Raw genomic sequence first — 24,186 nt, 5'->3', positions numbered from 1 at the left:
AGACACACAAATACACACACACACACACACACACACACACACACGCGCACATACACACTAACCTTCCCCCTCCTCTCCTCCTCCAGCAGGTGATATATATCTTGCCGGTCAGTGATGAGATCATTAATATGGGAATCGTCCAGGGAGGACAGGAAGGGGGCACTGCCACCGACACCGACACTGACACTGACCCTGAACCGGGCAACCTTCAGCTGCCCTCCCCCTCCCCCACACCCCTCGCTGGACTGCAGTTAAGCCCCGCCCCTGAGGAAACAGCATCCCCGGCGGTCGGTGTCACTGAGCAATCGTCTGCTGGAGTTCAGCAGCCTCCAGCAGGGGGCAGTGTGGGGCCCACCACCAAACCCTGCACTCAGAAGAACAAGAGAGCTAAAGGACATGCTAACAGACACTCACTGTGAAATGGAAACACACACACACACACACACACACACACAAATATAAACCGTATGTCCACCTTTTTATAAAAGGCTCCCACGTTAAAGTTTGTATTGTGTAAATATGTCCAGTCGTGCACTTTCTGAACCATTCTGGCCCTTTGTTATAGTCCTCCACTCATTCATTTGGCTTCATCCATTCATCTGATGATGAATAAAGCTGAGGACTGTGGAAATCCTGTCCAGTGTGTGGTTGTTCTTAAAATCTGGAGGCTTTGTCCATAATCAGCATCTTCCTGCTGAAATAACCATGGACTTCCCCGAAGAAGACGTCACCTCGATGGCAGCGTACGTGTCTCAACATGCTTAATTCAATACCATTCAACACCGGCACATGACCTCGCACTTGTGGCTGCCATCAAACCCTCACAGCAAAGGTCCAATGTCTAGTGTAAAGTCCTCCCTGTAGAGAATGTGTGTAACTTGTGTAACCAGAGGTCCACCTCTGCCCTTTGTTATTGTTCTCTACTCATTTATTTGGTTTCATTCTTTCATTCATTGATCAATAAAGTGCTGAAATGTAGAAATCCTGTCTGGTGTGTGGTCCATATTTTGAGAATCTTGTCCATGTCGCCTCAGTGGAGACAGGTCTGAACTGCACAGTAAGATCTGGCATTGTCCTGCTGAAATAACCATGTACTTCCCCGAAGAAGACGTCACCTGGATGTACCTGGACCAGGTGTGACTGTAAGCCCAGATGTTGTACCCGTGCAAGGTGTGACACCTGGTCCAGATGTTTTACCTAGTCTAGATCCAGCTGTGGTACCTGAATCCAACATGGCACCAACTCCAGGTGTTTTACCTGCTCTAAATCCAGACACTGTACCTGGACCCAGTGTAGTCCAGATGTTATACCTGCTCTAGATCCAGGTGTTTTACCTCAACCAGGTGTGGTAGCAAAACCTGCTGTTTCACCTGCTCTAGGTCCAGGCATTGTACCTGCACTAGGTGTAAAGTAATATCCAGGTACCGCCACTCTCCCAGGGGTGAGTCCAGGTTTCCACAGGTCCAGGTTTGGCAGGAGGCATCTGCTCAGGTTTTAACACAGGTGTGAGCAGGGTTTGAGCTCTGTCAGGTGAGTTTACAGGTGTGCAGCCAGGTGTACCTGCAGGAGGTCCCAGAGGTCATGTCCCAGGTCCAGCAGTAAGGTTCAGGGATGTTTGGGCTGGATCCAGGTGTGAGGGAGATGCTAGTGCCAGGTGTGGACCACTGGAAGTAAAGCTCCTGTCCCTGTCTGTCCCCAAGTCACCTGGATTTCTACATCAAGAAAACGGTTCCTTAAGCGGAACATCTGTGAACCATAATGTCTGCCAGATGTTTACCAACAGTGCACTCAGTAAAGAAATGTACAGCACACAGTCCAGTGGTCCATCTGCATACTTTATTATCCCCAGTGACGCTGAAGTAGTGCTGTGTAAGTGAGTGTTGATCTTGAGCGAGTGGATCAGACACAGCAGCAGCTGTTGGAGTTTTTGAACTCCTCAGTGTGACATGAGACCACCCGTATGAGCCTCAGGTCACCATGCTCAAGGTCAAGTGTGGGTTAGAGGGGTGTAAAGCAAGGCAGTGCTGAGCTGTGGAACTATGGGTGATCTAAATTGGTCTGAACTGGTTTATAGTGGTCTGAGCTGTTCTAAACATTCCTGAACAGATCTAAACTGGTCTGAGTTAGTATAAACGCCTATTAACTGGTTTATAAACTGGTCTGAACCGGTTTAAGGTGGTTTAGTGTGGGTAGAGTCTGCAGTGCTGGACACCAGTGCATCGTCCACAGCACAACACAACCTCCTGTGGTTTATGCTGGTAGCTGGTCTCTTGAGTGTGTGTGTATGTGTGTGTGTGTGTGTGTGTGTGTGTGTGTGTGGTGCAGGTTTAAGAGGATTATAGGTGACCAGTGCAGAATGCTGACACAGCTAACTTACTCAAAGCTGGACTATAGCCATTAATCCCCACTGTTCCTCCAGCAGTGTGCTCAAGGTGAACAGCCCACAGCACACACACACACACACACACACACAGTCCACCTATAAATGAGGGTTAACATTAGACTCATGTGCAGCTGCTCCAGAGCGCCCTGTTTGGTTTAAGGCCCCTTCTAGAGATCCAACAGCATCCTGTCTGTCTCTCACTCTCTCTCGTGCTCAGCTGGACATTCGTACACCTCATCCATATTCAGGCCAGGCAGGTGTGTGTGTGTGTGTGTGTGTGTGTGTGCGTGTGTGTGTGTGTCATTTCCATCCCGTGTAATCCTCGATCGCGCTGTTCCTCTCTGAAATCCTCTGCCACTCTCCGCGAGGCCATGCTACGAACTGAGAAAACTCTGCTCCGTTACAGCCCTTAACTCTGGTTACTTCGCTTGGACAGAGTGTGTGTGAGTGTGTGAGAGTGTGTGAGGATGAGCTGGGGTCGGTCTGGGAGCTGCTGTACAGATCTGTAAGTGCAGTATAAGTGCGATGGCGGACGTGTGCACAGGTGAATAGCGGACAGTGGATTAATCTTCAGGTGAGTCTGGTCCTGACCGTCCTCTACAGCAGGACACACACCTTTAAACACACAGCCACACAGGGTTAACACACTCTCCACATTCAACTGGGTTCACACTGCGTTTATAGCTACTTTTATTTATAAATATTAATGTATTCTTTATTTACTTTTTTAATTCATTATTATTCATTTCTAATAAACATTATTATTTATTAATTTATTATAAACCACTGCTGTATTGTGCTTCACACTGAATAGTATCACACTGAGTGCATCTTAGAAGACACTGTCCTATATTTCAAGGATGTGCTATATTCAATGTTCCCAGGGTTCTATGTAAATAGGGTCCTATGTTCCAAAGGTCTTATGTTCCCAGGGTCCTATTTTCCCAGTGTACTATGTTCCCAGGGTCCTATTTTCCCAGTGTCCTATGTTCCCAGGGTCCTATTTTCCCAGTGTACTATGTTCCCAGGGTCCTATTTTCCCAGTGTCCTATGTTCCCAGGGTCCTATTTTCCCAGTGTACTATGTTCCCAGGGTCCTATTTTCCCAGTGTCCTATGTTCCCAGGGTCCTATTTTCCCAGTGTCCTATGTTCCCAGGGTCCTATTTTCCCAGTGTACTATGTTCCCAGGGTCCTATTTTCCCAGTGTACTATGTTCCCAGGGTCCTATTTTCCCAGTGTCCTATGTTCCCAGGGTCCTATTTTCCCAGGGTCCTATGTTCCCAGGGTCCTATTTTCCCATTGTCCTATGTTCCCAGGGTCCTATGTAAATAGGGTCCTATTTTCCCAGTGTCCTATGTTCCCAGTGTACTATGTTCCCAGGGTACTATGTTCACAGTGTCCTATGTTCCCAGGGTCCTATGTTCCCAGGGTCCTATGTTCACAGGTTCATATTTTCCCAGTGTCCTATGTTCCCAGGGTCCTATGTAAATAGGGTCCTATGTTCCCAGGGGCCTATTTTCTCAGTGTCCTATGTTCCCAGTGTACTATGTTCCTAGGGTCCTATTTTCCCAGTGTCCTATGTTCCCAGGGTCCTATGTTCACAGGTTCCTATGTTCCCAGGGTCCTATGTTCACAGGTTCCTATTTTCCCAGGGTCCTATGATCACAGGGTCCTAATTTCCCAGGGTACTATATCCACATGGTCCTATGTTTCCAGGGTACTATGTTCACAGGGTCCTATTTTCTCAGGGTCCTATGTTCCCAGGGTACTATGTTCACAGTGTCCTATTTTCCCAGGGTTCTGTGTTCCCAGGGTACTGTTTTCCCAGGGTCCTATGTTCCCGGGGTCCTGTGATCCCAGGGTACTATGTTAACAGGGTACCATTTTCCCAGGGTCCTATGTTCACAGGGTCCTATGTTCCCAAGGTCCTATTTTCTCATGGTTCTATGTTCCCAGGGTTTTATGTTCCCAGGGTCCTATGTTCCCAGGGTACTATGTTCACAGGGTCCTATTTTCCCAGGGTCCTATGTTCCCAAGGTCCTGATTTCTCATGTTTCTATGTTCCCAGGGTCCTATTTTCTCATGGTTCTATTTTCCCAGGGTCCTATGTTCCCAGGGTACTATGTTCACAGGGTCCTATTTTCCCAGGGTCCTATGTTTCCAGGGTACTATGCTCCCAGGGTACTATTTTCCCAGGGTACTATGTTCCCAGGGTCCTATTTTCCCATGGTACTATGTTCCTAGGGTACTATGTTCACAGGGTCCTATTTTCCCAGGGTCCTATGTTCCTAGGGTACTATGTTCACAGGGTCCTATTTTCCCAGGGTCCTATGTTCCTAGGGTCCTATGTTCCCATGGTCCTATTTTCCCAAGGTCCTGTTTTCTCATGGTTCTATGTTCCCAGGGTCCTATTTTCTCATAGTTCTATTTTCCCAGGGTCCTATGTTCTCAGGGTACTATGTTCACAGGGTCCTATTTTCCCAGGGCCCTATGTTTCCAGGGTACTATGCTCCCAGGGTACTATTTTCCCAGGGTACTATGTGCCCAGGGTACTATGTTCCCAGGGTCCTATTTTCCCAAGGTCCTGTTTTCTCATGGTTCTATGTTCCCAGGGTCCTATTTTCTCATGGTTCTATTTTCCCAGGATCCTATGTTCCCAGGGTACTATGTTCACAGGGTCCTATTTTCCCAGGGTCCTATGTTTCCAGGGTACTATGCTCCCAGGATACTATTTTCCCAGGGTCCTATGTTCCCAGGGTACTATGTTCCCAGGGTCCTATTTTCCCATGGTATTATGTTCCCAGGGTACTATGTTCACAGGGTCCTATTTTCCTAGGGTACTATGTTCCTAGGGTACTATGTTCACAGGGTTCTATTTTCCCAGGGTACTATGTTCCCAGGGTCCTATTTTCCTATGGTACTATGTTCCTATGGTACTATGTTCCCAGGGTCCTATTTTCCCAGGATCCTATGTTCCTAGGGTACTATGTTCACATGGTCCTATTTTCCCAGGGTACCCTATGTCACTAGGGTCTTATGTTCCAAAATGTCTTAGACATCTCATTACATTGATTTCCATTAGAAGTCAAGGAGGATGTAGCATCTAAAGCTACTCTGTGTGTGTGTGTGTGTGTGTGTGTTGACAGGTGGTCATGGCCTCCCGAGTGAAACCCCTCGTCCCTCCCAAGATCCTCCTGGAGGGGGTGGACGAGGTCATCGTCGGCAACACAGAGGAGATCACGTGAGCAGTGCATTATGGGAGCTCTGTCTCTCGCCAATCGTAGCTCAGATGCTAATGATAACTGAGTCATTGATCTCTCCGATCAATGATCTACAAACACAACTTCCCATAGTGATGGTTGCTAAGTTGGACAAACTTACAGGACACTGCTTAAAATCCCATTCAAATACAGACCTTAGTTGACAATCCTAAGTTGGGACTTGGAGCAGGGTCCTGTGAAGCTTGTCCAACCTAGCAACCGTTACTATGAGAGAACACAGTCCTGGGCGGAGCTTGGAGAGGGTAATTATATGTATATAGGCTTTATATCGGTGCATACAGTAGGTCACCATCTCCACTTCATCTGTGTGGAGCTGGCTTCTGATTGGTCAGTAGTTGGTTTATGTTCTGACACTGTGTAAAGTGAGGGGAAGTGTGCAGCAGAAGTAGTGCACTACAGTGTGTGTGGAGTGAGTGTAGTGCTAATTGGTTCTGGCACTTTGTAAACACTACACAGCACATCCCACAGTTCAGTGGTCAGTCAATGACTGATGATGATGATGATGATGATGATGATGTGTGTGTTTTGTCTGAAGGAACCCGCAGTGTTGTGGTGGATTATTCAACATCAACAACAGCAACAACAATGAGGAGTGAGTAACACACACACACACTCAAACACACACACATACACACACACACACACACACACACACACACACACACACTCAAACACACACACTCACACACACACACACACACACACACACACACACACTCAAACACACACACTCACACACACACACACACACACACACACACACTCAAACACACACACTCAAACACACACACACACACACACACACTCAAACACACACACTCACACACACACACTCACACACACACACACACACACACTCAAACACACACTCACACACACTCACACACACACCACTAAGAACATGATTATTACCACTCCACATGATATTAGCACTATATTGAAGCTACACTCGTTTTCTACAGAGAGGAGAAGAAGAAGAAGAAGAAGAAAGAGAAGAAGGAGAAGAAGGAAAAGAAAGAGTAAGTGTTCACCTTTAACATCTTCACCATCCTCACCCTCACATCCTCATTCTCATCATCCTCATCCTCATCCTCATTCTCATCATCCTCATCATCCTCACCCTCACCATCCTTATCCTCATCATCCTCACCCTCACCATCCTCATCCACATCCTCACCATCCTCATCCTCCTCATCCTCCTCATCCTCACCATCCTCACCCTCACCATCCTTATCCTCATCCTCATTCTCGCCCTCATCATCCTCATCCTCTTCCTCATCATCCTCATCCTCGCCCTCATCATCCTCATTCTCCTCACTCCTGTGGCTGTTCTCTCACTCACACTCTCCGTCTGCCACTGCAGGACGAAAGAAAAGAAAGACAAGAAAGAGAAGAAGGAGAAGAAGAAGGACAAAGAAGAGAAAGAAAAAGAGAAAGAGAAGGAGAAAGAAAAAGAAAAAGAAAAAGCCAAAAAAGAAGAGTATGCTTTTTATCACTTCTTTACACTGGGGAACTTTCATAATTATGTGCTATGAATTATTCAGTGTTCACTATTAATTACTCAGTGTAAGGTATTAATTACTCAGTGTTCACTATTAATTACTCAGTATCGATTATGAATAATTCAGTGTCTACTATCAATTATTCAGGGTCCAATGTGAGTTATCTATTAGGAGTCTATGAGGAAGTATTCAGTACTGAGATGTAAACCTGGCCACTCATTTACGCAGTAATTAGATTCTTGTTCTTTACAGGAAATATAAAGGTAATTAATAATCTCTTATAATCATTAACACTGCTGATGCTGTTGTGGTAAATTCACTCCCGTTCAGAGAGACTCTGTAGTGGATGTTGTTTGTGAATGTGCTGCAGGCCAAAGGAGATCCTGGTGATTGATCCGGCGGGGAACATGTACTACAACTGGCTGTTCGTCATCACCTGCCCGGTCATGTACAACTGGGTTCTCATCATAGCCAGGTAGGGGGCGCTGTCTGACAGGACACCTGCAGCAACAACACAACAACACATGTGATTGGCTGGATTGTCCTCTGGTTTGACACTGATGAACATGAATAATGCTACATGCTAACAATCTGTTAATTTATAATTGCATTGGGGTTTAATAGTAGACACACTTTTAGTGTGATGTCACTTCAGCGCACACCAGTGTTAGCTGTAGCATGTAGCATGTAGCCTTATTGATACAGAGGTCTTTAATGAGCCAGTGATTCAGAGTGGTGTTAGCTTTTTAGCATGTAGCATTATTGATACAGAGCTCTTTAATGAGCTAATCATTTAGAGCGGTGTTAGCTTTTAGCATGAAGCATCATTGATACAGAGCTCTTTAATGAGATGGTGATTCAGAGCAGTGTTAGCTTTTAGCATGTAGCATTATTGATACAGAGCTCTTTAATGATCTGATAATTTAGAGCGGTGTTAGCTTTTACCATGTAGCATAATTGATGCAGAGCTCTTTAATGAGCTGGTGATTCAGAGCAGTGTTAGCTTTTAGCATGTAGCATTATTTATACAGAGCTCTTTAATGAGCTGGTGATTCAGAGCAGTGTTAGCTTTTAGCATGTAGCATTATGAATGCAATGATTAATGTGCTGGAAATCGGGATCAAGCACGGACCTGGAATTCCTTATATGGGCATGAAAACACAGAATTTACAGGGACTATGAGTTTGTTTGTACTTGTGGTGTGTGTGTGTGTGTGTGTGTGTGTGTGTGTGTGTGTGTGTGTGTACTGAATGGCTGTTCCTCTGTGTTTTTTCTCCAGGGCTTGTTTCGAGGAGCTGCAGCATGATTACTTAATTTACTGGTTTATCACCGACTTTGTCTCAGACGTAATTTACGTGGCAGACATGGTCTTCAGGACTAGGACAGGTGAGCATTACACCAACACCTGCCCTGAGGCGCAGGGACAGTGTCCCCTCTGAGTCCGTGTGGACATGTATCTGTGTCTCTGCTGGTCTTGGGTCAGTCATGAACTGAAGACCCGATACAGTGTGAAGTTTCTCAGATGATGTATGGGCTCCCGTCCTGATTATTAGTTTAACCACACCCATCCCTAAATGGTACTGTGTGTGTGTGTGTGTGTGTGTGTGTGTGTGTGTGTGTGAGTGTAGGTTACCTGGAGCAGGGTCTGCTTGTGAAAGACGAGAAGAAGCTTCGGGCTCGTTACATGGAAAGCTTCCAGTTCAAGCTGGACCTGGTGTCCATGATCCCTACTGACGTCTTTTACCTCTACTTCGGAGTGAACTACCCAGAAATCCGGATGAACAAACTGCTCCGGGCAAACCGGCTCTCTGAGTTTTTCCAGCGGACAGAGACCAGGACCAACTTCCCTAACGTTTTCCGGATCTCCAACCTGGTCATGTACATCGTCATCATCATCCACTGGAACGCCTGCCTGTACTACTCCTTCTCCAAGGCCATTGGCTTCGGGGCCGACCGCTTCGTGTATCCGGACGTGACGGATCCTGAGTTCGGACGCCTGGTTCGAAAATATGCCTACAGTATGTACTGGTCCACGCTCACTCTCACCACCATCGGCGAGACTCCGCCCCCTGAGAAGGACTCGGAGTACTTCTTTGTGGTCACTGACTTCCTGGTGGGCGTGCTGATCTTCGCCACCATTGTTGGTAACGTGGGCTCGATGATCACCAACATGAACGCAGCCAGAGCCGACTTCCAGGCCAGAATCGATGCCATCAAGCAGTACATGAGCTTCCGCAAGGTCACCAAGGACCTGGAGAAACGGGTCATCAAGTGGTTCGACTACCTCTGGACCAACAAAAAGGCGGTATGTAACTTTAAGGGAAACTTGAGAGTCTTTCAAAAAACTTGTGGTGCTTTTCCACTGCATGGTCCCTACTCGACTCTACTGGACTCTACTCTCTGATTGGTCAGGTTTCATTTTAAAGCCTGTCTCTAAGGGCTTTGGAAACCACAACAACGGCGGTGGTAACGTTAAGCGGTGTTTACTCATGGTGTATCGGCGTGTTGTTGTTGTTTGAGACTGAACACAGCTCCGTCATCAGTTCAGACAGATCAGTAGATTTTGTTCCTTCCTTGTTGCAGCGTCCAGCTCTCGCTGGATTCTTTCGTCGGCCACCGATCCGAGGAGCGTTTGAACCTCTTCAAAAGACCACGGCGTCATTTTACGAGCTGCCGTCGTGAGTCGGATAAAAACAAATGTGATCTCTGCTGCAGCTGGAGATTTTACAGATGGAGAGTTGGTGCTGGTCGTCTGCGTTGCGTGGCGTAGAGTGACGACTCTCTCTGGACGATCAGCGCTCTGCAAGGTTTACACGCCACGGTTTAGTCCCTACTCGACTCGCTCTGAACCACGAGAGAACAGCCACTAAACAAGAACCTGCCTCCAGAACCAGGACCTGATTCACCTGGTGGGGAAGGAGAGTTGGTGCTGGTCGTCTGCGTTGCGTGGCGGACCCTACAGGGACCCTGCAGTGGGTAGCTTTTGAGCCTGGTCCATGCTCATGTATCACTGAAAAGGAAGAGAACTGAATTCATTTATTTGTTCATCTTCTGTAACTGCTTCATTCTGGTCAGGGTTCAGAGTCCTACCTGTGGTTTTCGTGGGTGATCTGGTTGCATACGAGGGATTGAAGTGTTGTCCTTAACTCAGCACATGGATGCATTTAGTTCAGAACAGACTGTGCTGTGTATGTCCAATATTACTCAGTAAAACAGGTGAAAATGTGTCTGTGCTGCAGGTGGACGAGAGGGAGGTGCTGAAGTACCTGCCGGACAAGCTGAGGGCTGAGATAGCCATAAACGTCCACCTGGACACGCTGAAGAAGGTGCGTATCTTTGCGGACTGCGAGGCCGGGCTGCTGGTGGAGCTGGTGCTGAAGCTCCAGCCGCAGGTCTACAGTCCGGGAGACTACATCTGCAAGAAGGGTGACATCGGGCGGGAGATGTACATCATCAAAGAGGGGAAACTGGCCGTCGTGGCTGACGATGGGGTCACGCAGTTCGTCGTTCTGAGCGATGGCAGCTACTTCGGTGAGATCAGCATCCTCAACATCAAAGGCAGCAAGGCGGGCAACCGCAGAACCGCAAACATTCGCAGCATCGGCTACTCTGACCTCTTCTGCTTGTCCAAGGACGACCTGATGGAGGCGCTCACTGAGTACCCGGAGGCCAAGGCTATGCTGGAGGAAAAGGGGCGCCAGATCCTCATGAAGGTACAGCCTCAGAATTAGGATTAGATGCCGAATTAACCCTGCATTCTTAAAGAACCGTGTACTAGGCCGGTGTAGATTGGTTTACAGCCTTGTTGGTGTGTTTACTGCCCCACAGGACAATCTGCTGGACCTGGAGGTGGCGAAGCAGGGTCCTGACCCCAAAGACATGGAGGAGAAGGTGGTGAGGATCGGCTCTGTCCTGGACGACCTTCAGACCCGCTTCGCTCGGCTACTGGCGCAGCACGAAGCCGTCCAGAGCCGACTGAAGAGACGCGTCACCAAACTGGAGACGAAAATCACCATCTCCACCGGAGTGGTCCTCTCTGAGATGGTCCAGCCTGAACAGGCCTCTCTCCCTGCTCCTCCTCCACCTGCGGAGGAGAAGAAAGAGGAGGAGAAGGTGGAGGGCAAAGCCGGAGAGGAGGAGAAGAAAGATGGAGAGGAGCAGAAGTAGCGTTAGGTTGAGGGGCTGTTTCAGAATGAAGTGGGGGACTTTAGCAGGACGTTTATGCTTCTTATACAAAGGAAGAGGAAGCCTGGGGTGGCTTTTTATCTGATGCAGGTTAACAAAGCTACCACCATCAGAACAGACACATGCACAGGCTCCTCGCTGGCCCACACCTTGGGGGCTGGTGTAACCATTAAATGTGACATTCACGATTGAAATCAAAAGACACTTTCTCACGATTCAGAAGTTTCCTCACCATTTGCTGCTCTCAGGTCTCTGTGTGCTGAATACCAATCTCATGTGTTTACGAAGCCCGTGTCAGTAAACTAGTATAATTTAAATTAAATTAGTATAAATAGTAATAATAAATAGTAAAATGTGGCTAGGTCAGACATGCTAGTGTTCCTCTCTCTCTCTCTCTCTCTCTCTCTCTCTGTCTCTGGGGATGTTGCTCGATTCCTGCTCCATTGTTTGGTAACACTGACCTATTTCTTGCAATTTCTGACTATTTAAGGTGGAACTGACTCTAAATTCAGGAGAGCGCTAACTGCATGAAAGTAAACGCAGAGGGAAAGTGCTACAAAACTAAACAGCTCGAGTTACACATGAGTTTCTGTGGGAATTCAAACAGTGAATAAACACTTACAGACAATTTACACTTCAGCCGCCAACAAGATACGGTCCTTTTCTCCTCAAACACACTGTTCCACATTAAAAAAATGCAGAGCTTCTGAACATGAACAAACCAGAGAGAACTGAGGTTCCTCACAATCGTAGACGTTCCCCTTTAATGTGTCCTCACAGCAAGTGACACGAGTTAGCGACAGCGTACACAACCGTACGACCGTTTTAATCTCCTCCGGCTGTAAACAAATACGACTCGCAGGTTTTAAAGGTTGCCCTGTTTTGCTCTACCTCGGTAATTAACTGTGTATCTACGACCCTCCATTTTAGGTGAATCTCGAGCTGTTTTCTGATTGGTCAGTAGTTGATTTACACTCTGACTTGACACTTGTGATGCAGATGTACTCTGAAGCGTCACACTACTCTGTCCATATCGGAACCTTCTTTAGCTCCGCACAATCACCGCAAGGTTATGAGGAGTGATTCAGCCCTGCTCTTTGAAGAAAAGCAAGCTACCTTCCCTTTAACAGACGTATCAGACTGTTGTTAATATGTTCACACGTACACCGCTAGTTAGTAGCTTTAGGGCGGTGAGGGGTTAAATGTGTGTAATGTGAGATTTTACACTCATTATGATGTTTAGATTTTGTTAGATGTGGACTCTATTGGCCCCTCACTTTTGCTGTTGCCATGTGACGGCACACAGTCCTGATATGACTGTATTAGCTTGTATTATTCTAAACAAAGGCACTAACTGAACAAAAGCATTGGGCTCCTTTTGGCTCAGTTCCTGCAGCGTTGGTTTAATTAGAGAAATGGAAAATGTAGAAAATTATTTTTATTGTTTTTTTTTAATAGTCTGAGGATTACTGTAAAATTACCCTGTATTTACTGTATGTTCATAATAAAGTATTTTGTCTAGATGTATTTCATGTGTTCATAAATCTGATCAAATTCTTCATCTGCCACTGAATAAAACAGTAAACATCTGATTACCCTGAAACACATGAGACGACAGTATTTAAGCCCCTCCAGTGGAAGTCTTCTCATTAGTGTGTGTTTGTGCCTTTGGGTGTGATGAGGGGTATTAATGAGTGCGAATGAGATATTTACTGCAGGAACAAGATATTTAATATATAAGATTATTATTTCATATTTAATATGACATATTGGAATATATTACAACACATTTAAATACAGCAAGTTAATAAACCGACACGTTCCCACGCATTGTTAAGTTATTATTATTATTAATTTGTGCTCACGTTTTACAAAGTCATTCTGAGGGGCTGTCCCGAGCGGGGCTAAATATTTCTTGTAAAATATATGTTATAAACTCCTGCGTTTTACGGTATGTTCTCAGTAAGAGTACTTCTTTTAATATTTTTATTTATATTTTTATAAATGTGACAAAAAAAATCAATGTAGGTCACCAAAAAAACGGCGGAAATGTGTTTTTTTAAAAGCCCACTGAAACGAAGTTAACGGCTGTGCGACACGTTGCCGCGGGCTGCCGCGAGACGGAAGTTGTAGTTTTTAAAGCCGTTAGGACCGCATAGAGAGCTAGTTAAAGAACTACACTTCCCATGATGCGTTGCGTCTCCTGCAGCGTCTTATGCTGATTGAGCGGTAGGTTTTACGGAGTTCAGATCTTCAATATTAAATTTTCTCTCCGAATAAACGGCACAGAAAGATTAAAAACCTCCGCTGAGACAGAACCGGGGGAGTTCGCAGCTCGCAGCGCGGTACATTCCCACAGGCTGCCGAGAGGGACCAGGCTGAACCCGGCTTCTCCTCACAACTCTCCGCTCCACCTTAAACAGCGCAGACGTTGGTGCTGGGTTTAAGGTGGAACGGAGACTTGGAATGAAAAACTGGCGAGTAAGGTCCATATTTGTGAACAGAACCGCTCTATAAACGACTAACACGTGTAGCTAATATCGCCGCTGTGGTTTTAATTCATTTATACCTGCGTTTACCGCGAGAATGTTTAGTTTTTGAATCCGTTCGGTAGCTCGGGGTGTGAAGGGGCTCACGGTCCCCAGGCCACAGTGAGACTCTGTAAACGGATCTGATTTAAGTTATAAACCTCTTTATAAACCCGCTCCCTCTTCTGTGTGTTCTCTGTTTGAGTTCAGAGCAGACACAGGTGAGTTTACACCAGAGGATAGATCATTGATCAAATCTAAACAGAGACAGAGACAACATTGTTTCTAAAGTGGTCATTAAAACCGTTATAACTCTCTGGAGGGAAAAGAGAGGGTCCTGAGTGGTGCTGGGCGATATGAGCTCACACCGATATCACGATTAATCTGACACTTCACCTCGATTACGGTTAATGAAGGATTAATGAACTCTTAGTGTTACTGAGACTCAACACTTAGGATTTCACTGTAAACACGGTACTTTAAGGTCATTTTAACAGCGCCAAAGGTTGACTGACAGTTCGTGAGCAGCATCAGAAGAAAAAGATCTGCTGAAAATAGTTGATGTGAGAAAAGCAGGTAAAATTGGACTCTCTCTCTCTCTCTCTCTCTTCTGATTGGACGATCATCTCGTGAAGGACGTGGGTGCCGTCTGATCCTACAGGGTCAGGGTCAGGGTCGGTGTCAGGAGAACCGTGGTGTGGTGTCTCCTCTGCTGTGAAGATCTGCTGAAGTTATAGGGAGGGTTCTGTATGGTGGTCTTATTCAGAACATTTTGGGTTGCAGCACGGGATTAAAGCAACTCTAGGTAGAATTTTTACTCGCTACTGAGTTGTAACAGGGAGATTAAAGCCTCTGTTGTTGCTACTCCAAGCTCAACACTGCAGAAATTGCACTATGTAACGTTTCGAATGGGGGGAGGAAGCCAGGCTCCCTGCTGTAGGAGTGAATTACACTTTGCGACTCTATGGGAGCCTAATAGTAAAAAACACCAAATCCAGCCTATTGTTGCTTTAATCTGGAGCTGTAACAGTTTAAAGATCAAACGTAATTTTCATGGCTGCGTGACTGTTATATTTTATCTTTCTCTGTGTCCTAGGCCACCCCCATGGAGCCGGCTTGGCGACAGCAGGGCAGAGGGCGGGGCCGGGCTCAGGGGCGGAGCCAGACTCCAGGTGACCCGTTGCCAGGGCGACAGCAGAGAGACAGAGAGGAGGATGGAGTGAGGGTGGGACGAGGCAGGGGCGGCTCTGCAGTGACCATGCTTCCCAAAGCAGAGCCAGCGTCCAGTAAAGGTGGGAGACACGGCCGAGACTTCCTGGATTGGGTGGGGGGGGTGTTTAACCAATGAAGTGTTGGGACAGGATGGGGAGAGGATTTGATTGGTTGTTTGGTTGATTGCAGTAGGCTTTTTTCACCTATTGAGCCACAGATTTTCTGGTTAACTCCGCCCACAATTTGAGATATAGACCCTGTTCTAACTGTAGTTTGTGCGTCTTATTGAGGACGTGTGCTTTTAAACAAATTATCTGTAACTCTTATCCAGTTCAGGGTCGCGGTGGGTCCAGAGCCTACCTGGAATCATTGGGCGCCATTCCTTCACAGGGTAACACACACACTCACACACTCGCACCTTGGACACATTGGAGTCGCCAATCCACCTACCAACGTGTGTTTTTGGACTGTGGGAGGAAAATGGACCACCTGGAGGAAACCCTCACAGACAGTCACCCGGAGGAAACCCACGCAGACACAGAGAGAACACACCACACTCCTCACAGACAGTCACCCGGAGGAAACCCACGCAGACACAGAGAGAACACACCACACTCCTCACAGACAGTCACCCGGAGGAAACCCACGCAGACACAGAGAGAACACACCACACTCCTCACAGACAGTCACCCGGAGGAAACCCACGCAGACACAGAGAGAACACACCACACTCCTCACAGACAGTCACCCGGAGGAAACCCACGCAGACACAGAGAGAACACACCACACTCCTCACAGACAGTCACCCGGAGGAAACCCACGCAGACACAGAGAGAACACACCACACTCCTCACAGACAGTCACCCGGAGGAAACCCACGCAGACACAGAGAGAACACACCACACTCCTCACAGACAGTCACCCGGAGGAAACCCACGCAGACACAGAGAGAACACACCACACTCCTCACAGACAGTCACCCGGAGGAAACCCACGCAGACACAGAGAGAACACACCACACTCCTCACAGACAGTCACCCGGAGGAAACCCACGCAGACACAGAGAGAACACACCACACTCCTCACAGACAGTCACCCGGAGGAAACCCACGCAGACACAGAGAGAACACACCACACTCCTCACAGACAGTCACCCGGAGGAAACCCACGCAGACACAGAGAGAACACACCACACTCCTCACAGACAGTCACCCGGAGGAAACCCACGCAGACACAGAGAGAACACACCACACTCCTCACAGACAGTCACCCGGAGGAAACCCACGCAGACACAGAGAGAACACACCACACTCCTCACAGACAGTCACCCGGAGGAAACCCACGCAGACACAGGGAGAACACACCACACTCCTCACAGACAGTCACCCGGAGGAAACCCACGCAGACACAGAGAGAACACACCACACTCCTCACAGACAGTCACCCGGAGCGGGAATCGAACCCACAACCTCCAGGTCCTGGAGCTGTATGACTGCGACACCTACCTGCTGCGGTCTTATTCAATCTCATTTTCCCCTATTAACTTCTTCTGCTCTTATTTGTTCAGCTATGGCCCACAAATTTCACGCGGACAGACCTCCATACACTGAGACCCATTGCCTCAAATTTAAGAGCACTCGCACTCATCCATCCCGTTTATCCCTCCTTCAGGTTTCCTCTGTTTATTTGAATAGAGTCGTGATCCTAATGGACTCTAGGTCTGAGTCAGAAGCGTCTGATCCCACTTTTCTCCTGAAATCCTTGTCCCTTCCCCTAGAGACTGTGTTTAATCTTTAAATGATGGAGAAAGCCCTACTCTCTAAGCTCTGTAAAGTGCACTGGAGTTGTGAGCGTTGTTCAGTCCGAGGTGTGTACACAGCCCTGTAGACTTCAGGGTTAAAACACAAAGAAAACTGTGCTTTCCTCAAACGTCTCCCACAGCTGCAGTCACACTCTGTTTCTGTAGAAACTCTTTAGTTCAGGCCCAGAGCAGAAACACCACACACCTTTATTTTTATTCTTTAAATGTATTTTAACTGTATGTCTTCCTCCTCCAGCCGTTTCCCCACAGTCCAGGTTTGACGAGATCCGGAGGTCCAACCAGGCGGCGGCTCAGCGCCTCGCAGAGAAGCAGTACAGCTCCTCGTCTGACGAAGAGGATGAGGACGATGATGAAGAGGAAGACGGGAAGCGAGGGAAGATCCTGCAGACGGCGCTCACCCCCTACACCAACCAGACGGGTCAGGGTTTGTTTACAGTCTTTTAAAGGAATACTACGTGACATTAGGGGGTGTTTGCTCCTGGGGCTCCCCCCTAGTGTAGTTAATTAATATACATAGTGCATTTTCTGCAGTGCTGAACCTGGAGTAGCTGTCTGCTCACATCTGTGGGTCGAGGGCGGTGTGTTTCCTCTCTCTGCCTGCAGAGGTCACAGTGGGGCCAGGAAACGGGCGTTCAGGATGTGTTTTCATTTACTGCCCTGCTGAGGGGGTGCACACTGTGTGTGTGTGTGTGTGTGTGTGTGTGTGTGTGTGTGTGTGTGTGTGTGTGTGAAAGAGAGAGAGAGAGAGAGAGAGAGATGTACATCAGTGTGAGGCCTGTATGTGATGTGGAGATCAGGAGTGAGTGATGAGAGATGTAGAAGCCAGGGGGAGCAAGAGTTTACATAAACAATGGACAAGCTACATTTGTTCTTAATATGCGTGTGTGTGTGTGTGTGTTTAGGAGGAGATGTGTCGGATCTGGAGCGAACCCGTCAGTACCTGAACGAGGCGTTCCAGTCTGGAGCAATAACCTGCCTCATCTGCATCGCCTCTGTGAAGAGGACGCAAGCAGTGAGACACACACACACACACACACACACACACACACAGTAGCAGCATGCCCTCCCATATAGGGCAATATGTGTGGCCTTCTATCCCTCAGACAGCACTGCACTGCTCACTCCTCCTTCTCTTTTTAAATAATTGTGATTTTATTTTATTGTGAAATATATCAACACTGTCCAATTAAAACCCTGTATCTCCGTGTGTGTGGATGTTTAATTACTACATCATCTCTCTCTCTCTCTCTCTCTCTCTCAGGTGTGGAGCTGTGTGGGGTGTTATTGTATCTTCCACATCCCCTGTATCCAGAAGTGGGCCAAAGACTCCATATTCCTGGTTTCCTCGGTAACAGATGAGGACTTTGGGAAGAAGGACCACCCCTGGCCGTGGTGAGTGAGAAGCTGACCAGTCAACACACACACACACACACACACACACACAGAGAGAGTCTTAGCTAGAGGCACTGCAGCTCTGAATGTTAAGGGAGGAGACAGTGCTGTTCACACCCAACTAGTAATAACCCCCCATCTCTCTTATTCCTCTCTCTCTCTCTCTCTCTCTCTCTCTCTCTCTCTCTCTCTCTCAGTCCTAAGTGCAGGTATGAGTACTCCCCTCAGCAGACCCCGTCTCGTTATTACTGTTACTGCGGTAAAGAGCCTGACCCCACCCCCGACCCCTGGCTCCTCCCACATTCCTGCGGACAGGTGTGTGACCGAGAGTTCAAACCTCCCTGTGGACACCGCTGCCTGCTGCTCTGCCATCCAGGTACACACACACACACACACACACAAGAACAGTACACTCCAGATGTGTCGTGTGTATTAATATGTAATTACAGCATGTTCTACTAGTGCCTATGTTAAATAACACAAAATGGCCGGTGTATTTTCATTGTGTGTGTGTGTGTGTGTGTGTGTGTGTGTGTGTGTGTGTGTGTGTGTGTTGGATCCAGGTCCCTGTCCTCCATGCCCGAAGATGGTGAGTGTGTCATGTGTGTGTGGGAAAGCTGCCCCAGTTCCTCGCCGCTGCAGTAATAAAGCCTGGACCTGTGGGAAGATCTGCAGACGAAAACTGCCCTGCAATATACACACCTGCGCACACACCTGTCATGCAGGTAACACACTCCCCTCATCCTGTACACACCTGTCACGCAGGTAACACACTCCACTCATACTGTACACACCTGTCACGCAGGTAACACACTCCACTCATACTGTACACACCTACACACACCTGTCATGCAGGTAACACATTCCCCTCATCCTGTACACACCTACACACACCTGTCATGCAGGTAACACACTCCCCTCATCCTGTACACACCTACACACACTTGTCATGCAGGTAACACATTCCCCTCATCCTGTACACACCTACACACACCTGTCATGCAGGTAACACATTCCCCTCATCCTGTACACACCTACACACACCTGTCATGCAGGTAACACACTCCCCTCATACTGTACACACCTACACACACCTGTCATGCAGGTAACACACTCCCCTCATACTGTACATACCTACACAGGTAACACACTCCCCTCATACTGTACACACCTACACACACCTGTCATGCAGGTAACACACTCCCCTCATACTGTACACACCTACACAGGTAACACACTCCCCTCATACTGTACACACCCGCACACACCTGTCGCGCAGGTAACACACTCCCCTCATACTGTACACACCCGCACACACCTGTCGCGCAGGTAACACACTCCCCTCATACTGTACACACCTACACACACCTGTCGCGCAGGTAACACACTCCCCTTATACTGTACACACCCGCACACACCTGTCGCGCAGGTAACACACTCCCCTCATACTGTACACACCCGCACACACCTGTCGCGCAGGTAACACACTCCCCTTATACTGTACACACCTGCACACACCTGTCGCGCAGGTAACACACTCCCCTCATACTGTACACACCCGCACACATCTGTGGCGCAGGTAACACACTCCACTCATACTGTACACACCCGCACACACCTGTCGCGCAGGTAACACACTCCCCTCATACTGTACACACCTGCACACACCTGTCACGCAGGTAACACACTCCCCTCATACTGAACACACCTGTCACGCAGGTGTCTCCAGGGTCTGCGCAGGTGCCCTACACCGCTGAGTGTTTGTGTTTTAGTGTTGGTGTCTGAGTCACTCTGCAGTTACTCTGACACACCACTAGGGCTGGAGCGCGAGCGTCTTCCTGTACACTGTGTAGTTTACAATGTAGTGTTGCAGTAGTATTAGTTTCTAATCTGTGAAGTGCACTGTCTACGGAGGAGGGCCCTGTTTGGAACAGAGCGTAGTTTAAATGCAGTGCCAAGAAAGAAAGAAATACAGAGCCAGTTTACCCCATGGGCCCCCGGCGCCTGAGGTCAGCTCCGGCGGGGTCTGTGCTGCTGTCTGCGTCTCTGTCGTGTGGGAGATGTGCGTAAGGCTCCTGTCAAACCAGGACCTTCATGATTCTTACGCTGTAGGCTGGATGCAGAACCATAAACTGGCATTTACCGTATTCACCTGTGTGCCACTGTGTGTGCAGGTAACATAGTGCCTCCCCCTCCCTCTCTCTCTGTAGGTGTGTGTGAGCCGTGCCCCCGGGTGAGTGTGCAGCGGTGTGTGTGTGGGAGGAAGTCAGCGGAGCGGCAGTGCGCCAGTCCGGTGTGGCACTGTGACCAGGTGAACCTCAGTCCTTTAACTCCACATTCACTCACCTGTTTAACCTAGTGTGTGTGTTTGTGTGTGTGTGTGTGTGTGTGTGTGTGTTAAACGTCTCCTCTCTGTGCAGGTGTGTGGTCGTCCTTTACCGTGTGGGAATCACACCTGTGAGCGTGTGTGTCACGAAGGTGCATGTGGAGAGTGTCCACGAGCTGAGAATAGAACCTGTCCCTGTGGCAAGAGCAGTGAGTTTTACACACACACACACACACACACACACACTTCCATCTACATCCAAATACACACCATTAAACAGCACTCAGACAGATGATTCCTGTGTGTGTGTGTTTCAGAGTGTGCCTTGCCGTGTACAGCCGATGTCCCGACCTGTGGAGACACTTGTGATAAGAAGCTGGACTGTGGATTACACACCTGTACCATGCGCTGCCATAAAGGGTCCTGTGAAACCTGCAGACAGGTACACACACACACACATACACAGAGAACATATACACAAACTGTGGTCCTGTGTTTTGTGGACTTCCCCAGCAGGGGGCGAGCTCTTATTCCATTTACAAACTCCATCTCCAGAAAGTTGGAGACACTGAGCAAAATGTAAATAAAAACATTGTGAAAATCATTAAACTCTGTATTTAATGTAAAATAATGCAAAGAAAACCATTAAAATTTTAGAACTGAGAGATTGTATCGTTTTTAAAGAAATATTTGCTCATTTTGAATAAAATTTCCAGAAAAGCAGTGACAGTGTGGTGTTTCCGCGGTGTTCCCACGGTGTTCCTCTGCTCCTCTGTAACTGCACTCTGTGAGCGTTTGGGAACTGAGGAGTTCAGCTGCTGCTCGGGGCTCCGTTAGTGTCTGTGTTTCCTAAAGAAGTTGTTTTCAGTGGGGGACACGTCTGGACGAGTTTAGCCCCCGGACTCTTTCACTAAGGACCTTCCCTGAAAAACACTGTTCAGACCCTTCACAGCTTAGAACTGACTGTGTGCGTGTGCGTGTGTGTGTGTGTGTGTGTCTGCAGGAGGTGGAGAAGCAGTGCCGTTGTGGACGGTACAGCAGGAGAATGCCGTGCCATAAAGAATATCTGTGTGAGTCCAAGTGTGTTAAAACACGCAGCTGCAACAGACACCAGTGCAGAAGGAAGGTGAGTGTCTTTCTCTGTCTCGCTCTCTCTGTCTCTCGCTCTCTCTGTCTCTCTCGCTCGCTCTCTCTCTCTCTGTGTCTCTCTCTCTGTCTCTCTCTGTCTCTCTCTCTCTCTCTCTCTCTCTCACACACACACTTCATCCCTGTTGTTCACACACACTTGTGTTAATCTGGAACCGTCAGTTCCATCATCGTCACCGATATGTGTTTTACACCTCGTAGCTTTATTTAGAGCTTTCTGTGTGTGTGTGTGTGTGTGTGTGTGTGTTTGCAGTGTTGCCCCGGTAACTGCCCTCCGTGTGATCAGAACTGTGGCAGGACCCTTGGCTGTAGGAACCACAAGTGTCCCTCAGTGTGTCATCAAGGTAAAACACACACACACACACACACACACACACACACACACACACACCTCTGTTAGCACAGACAGCTGCTTTATGTAGAACCGTGGTTCCTTGAGCAGAACCTGCTGTAATTCAGTGAGTGTTTAGTGGCCTGTGTGCAGTCATCTGACTCAGACTCATCTGCCGCGAGAATAAAAACCCGGGTTCATTATTCAGTGCTGATATTTCAGCCGCTCGACCTTTGGGTGTGAGTGTGTGTGTGTGAGTGTGAGTGTGTGTGCGTGTGTGTGTGTGTGTGTGAGGGTGTGGGGACGGGAGATAACTGCGCAGGCGAGAGGTCAGGGAGTGAAGCGTAAAGGGCACCTCAGCTTGTCTTAATTATTCCGCGGTCTCATTGTCCCCCTGTCTCTGTCTGTCCCTCTGTAAACACGTCCATCACACGGTTAAAGGCTAAACGCCTCAGGAACAACAGAGCAGGGTCTTATCTAAATGTCAGTGCAGTCCGGTTCGGTCCAGTGCTCTTTTGATTCAGTCTGAGGTTCAGAACCGGGCTCAGACCGACCTGTTACTGACTGATGCCCTCAGGATCCGTATGAATAGCTAATGATGACTGTTAATGAATAGCATTATTCACAGTAAACATCACTGTATTTAATGGTTGTGTTTGTTAGAGTGCGGTGTGTGGGGCGGTGGACGCAGTAATGCTCAGTGTGTGTGTGTGTGTGTGTGTGTGTGTTGTAGGCAGCTGCTACCCGTGTCCGGAGGTGGTGCAGGTGAAGTGTGCGTGTGGCTCCACCTCTCTGACTGTCCCCTGTGGTCGAGAGAGAAGCACCAAACCTCCGCGCTGCAAAGAGTTCTGCAGGTACATGCACAGTCACCTGTCCTTAAACGGCACACCTGCACCTGCGCATACACACCTTCACCTGCACTTACACAGTTACACCTGCACCTGCAACTGCACATACACACCTTCACCTGCATTTACACCTGCACCTGTAACTGCACATACACACCTTCACCTGCACTTACACAGTTACACCTGCACCTGCACATACACCTGCACCTGTAACTGCACATACAAACCTTCACCTGCACCTGCACATACACCTGCACCTGTAACTGCACATACAAACCTTCACCTGCACTTACACAGTTACACCTGCACCTGCACATACACCTGCACCTGTAACTGCACATACACACCTTCACCTGCACTTACACAGTTACACCTGCACCTGCACCTGCGCATACACACCTTCACCTGCACTTACACAGTTACACCTGCACCTGCAACTGCACATACACACCTTCACCTGCATTTACACCTGCACCTGTAACTGCACATACACACCTTCACCTGCACTTACACAGTTACACCTGCACCTGCACATACACCTGCACCTGTAACTGCACATACACACCTTCACCTGCACTTACACAGTTACACCTGCACCTGCGCATACACACCTTCACCTGCACTTACACAGTTACACCTGCACCTGCACTTACACAGTTACACCTGCACCTGCAACTGCACATACACACCTTCACCTGCATTTACACCTGCACCTGTAACTGCACATACACACCTTCACCTGCACTTACACAGTTACACCTGCACCTGCACCTGCACATACACCTGCACCTGTAACTGCACATACACACCTTCACCTGCACTTACACAGTTACACCTGCACCTGCGCATACACACCTTCACCTGCACTTACACAGTTACACCTGCACCTGCAACTGCACATACACACCTTCACCTGCACTTACACAGTTACACCTGCACCTGCACCTGCGCATACACACCTTCACCTGCACTTACACAGTTACACCTGCACCTGCAACTGCACATACACACCTTCACCTGCATTTACACAGTTACACCTGAACCTGCAACTGCACATACACACCTTCACCTGCATTTACACCTGCACCTGTAACTGCACATACACACCTTCACCTGCACTTACACAGTTACAACTGCACATACACACCTTCACCTGCACTTACACAGTTACACCTGCACCTGTAACTGCACATACACACCTTCATTTGCACTTACACAGTAACACCTGCA

At 48.1% G+C, this 24,186-nt stretch overlaps 3 protein-coding genes across 6 annotated transcripts in view; all 3 read left to right on the top strand.

Moving 5' to 3' along the window:
* The window catches only part of si:ch211-149b19.4 (uncharacterized protein LOC100149596 homolog), a 36,467-nt gene extending 35,613 nt beyond the window's left edge, over positions 1–854 (top strand). For 3 of the 4 annotated variants that reach the window (XM_066671536.1, XM_066671537.1, XM_066671538.1), the window contains one exon: positions 87–854. In XM_066671536.1, the coding sequence (XP_066527633.1) occupies positions 87–419 (333 nt within the window). In that variant the 3' untranslated portion in view covers positions 420–854. The remainder of the gene's footprint in view (positions 1–86) is intronic. The other variant, XM_066671539.1, reaches the window with a different exon arrangement.
* On the top strand, positions 706–11,333 carry cnga1b (cyclic nucleotide gated channel subunit alpha 1b). Its single transcript, XM_066670737.1, has 11 exons — positions 706–743; positions 1,035–1,134; positions 5,530–5,624; positions 6,200–6,256; positions 6,627–6,683; positions 7,028–7,144; positions 7,537–7,641; positions 8,446–8,552; positions 8,795–9,471; positions 10,406–10,879; positions 10,995–11,333. The coding sequence occupies exons 1-11, from the start codon at positions 706–708 to the stop codon at positions 11,331–11,333; spliced, it is 2,166 nt and encodes a 721-aa protein (XP_066526834.1).
* A 2,267-nt stretch (positions 11,334–13,600) lies between these two features.
* nfxl1 (nuclear transcription factor, X-box binding-like 1) overlaps positions 13,601–24,186 on the top strand; it is a 20,162-nt gene continuing 9,576 nt past the window's right edge. Inside the window, exons 1-13 of the mRNA XM_066670736.1 lie at positions 13,601–13,832; positions 14,976–15,171; positions 17,149–17,331; positions 17,816–17,925; positions 18,175–18,305; positions 18,503–18,681; positions 18,869–19,030; positions 20,516–20,616; positions 20,726–20,840; positions 20,949–21,073; positions 21,635–21,757; positions 22,031–22,121; positions 22,842–22,962. Of these exons, the coding sequence (XP_066526833.1) occupies positions 13,818–13,832; positions 14,976–15,171; positions 17,149–17,331; positions 17,816–17,925; positions 18,175–18,305; positions 18,503–18,681; positions 18,869–19,030; positions 20,516–20,616; positions 20,726–20,840; positions 20,949–21,073; positions 21,635–21,757; positions 22,031–22,121; positions 22,842–22,962 (1,652 nt within the window). The 5' untranslated portion in view covers positions 13,601–13,817. The remainder of the gene's footprint in view (positions 13,833–14,975; positions 15,172–17,148; positions 17,332–17,815; positions 17,926–18,174; positions 18,306–18,502; positions 18,682–18,868; positions 19,031–20,515; positions 20,617–20,725; positions 20,841–20,948; positions 21,074–21,634; positions 21,758–22,030; positions 22,122–22,841; positions 22,963–24,186) is intronic.

This window comes from Hoplias malabaricus, chromosome 5 (genome assembly GCF_029633855.1).
Source record: "Hoplias malabaricus isolate fHopMal1 chromosome 5, fHopMal1.hap1, whole genome shotgun sequence".
Classification (NCBI taxonomy): Eukaryota; Metazoa; Chordata; class Actinopteri; order Characiformes; family Erythrinidae; genus Hoplias; species Hoplias malabaricus.
The sequence above is the reverse complement of the archived record's forward strand: the minus strand, read 5'-3'. Positions and strand labels throughout refer to the sequence as shown.

Bases quoted from the DNA above. Each gene is read 5' to 3' on its own strand.
- cnga1b (XM_066670737.1), top strand. From the start codon at position 706: ATGGACTTCCCCGAAGAAGACGTCACCTCGATGGCAGC. The intron at 6,684-7,027 runs GTAAGTGTTCAC...CTGCCACTGCAG, and splicing joins GAGAAGAAGGAAAAGAAAGA to GACGAAAGAAAAGAAAGACA. The intron at 7,642-8,445 runs GTAGGGGGCGCT...TTTTTTCTCCAG, and splicing joins TGGGTTCTCATCATAGCCAG to GGCTTGTTTCGAGGAGCTGC.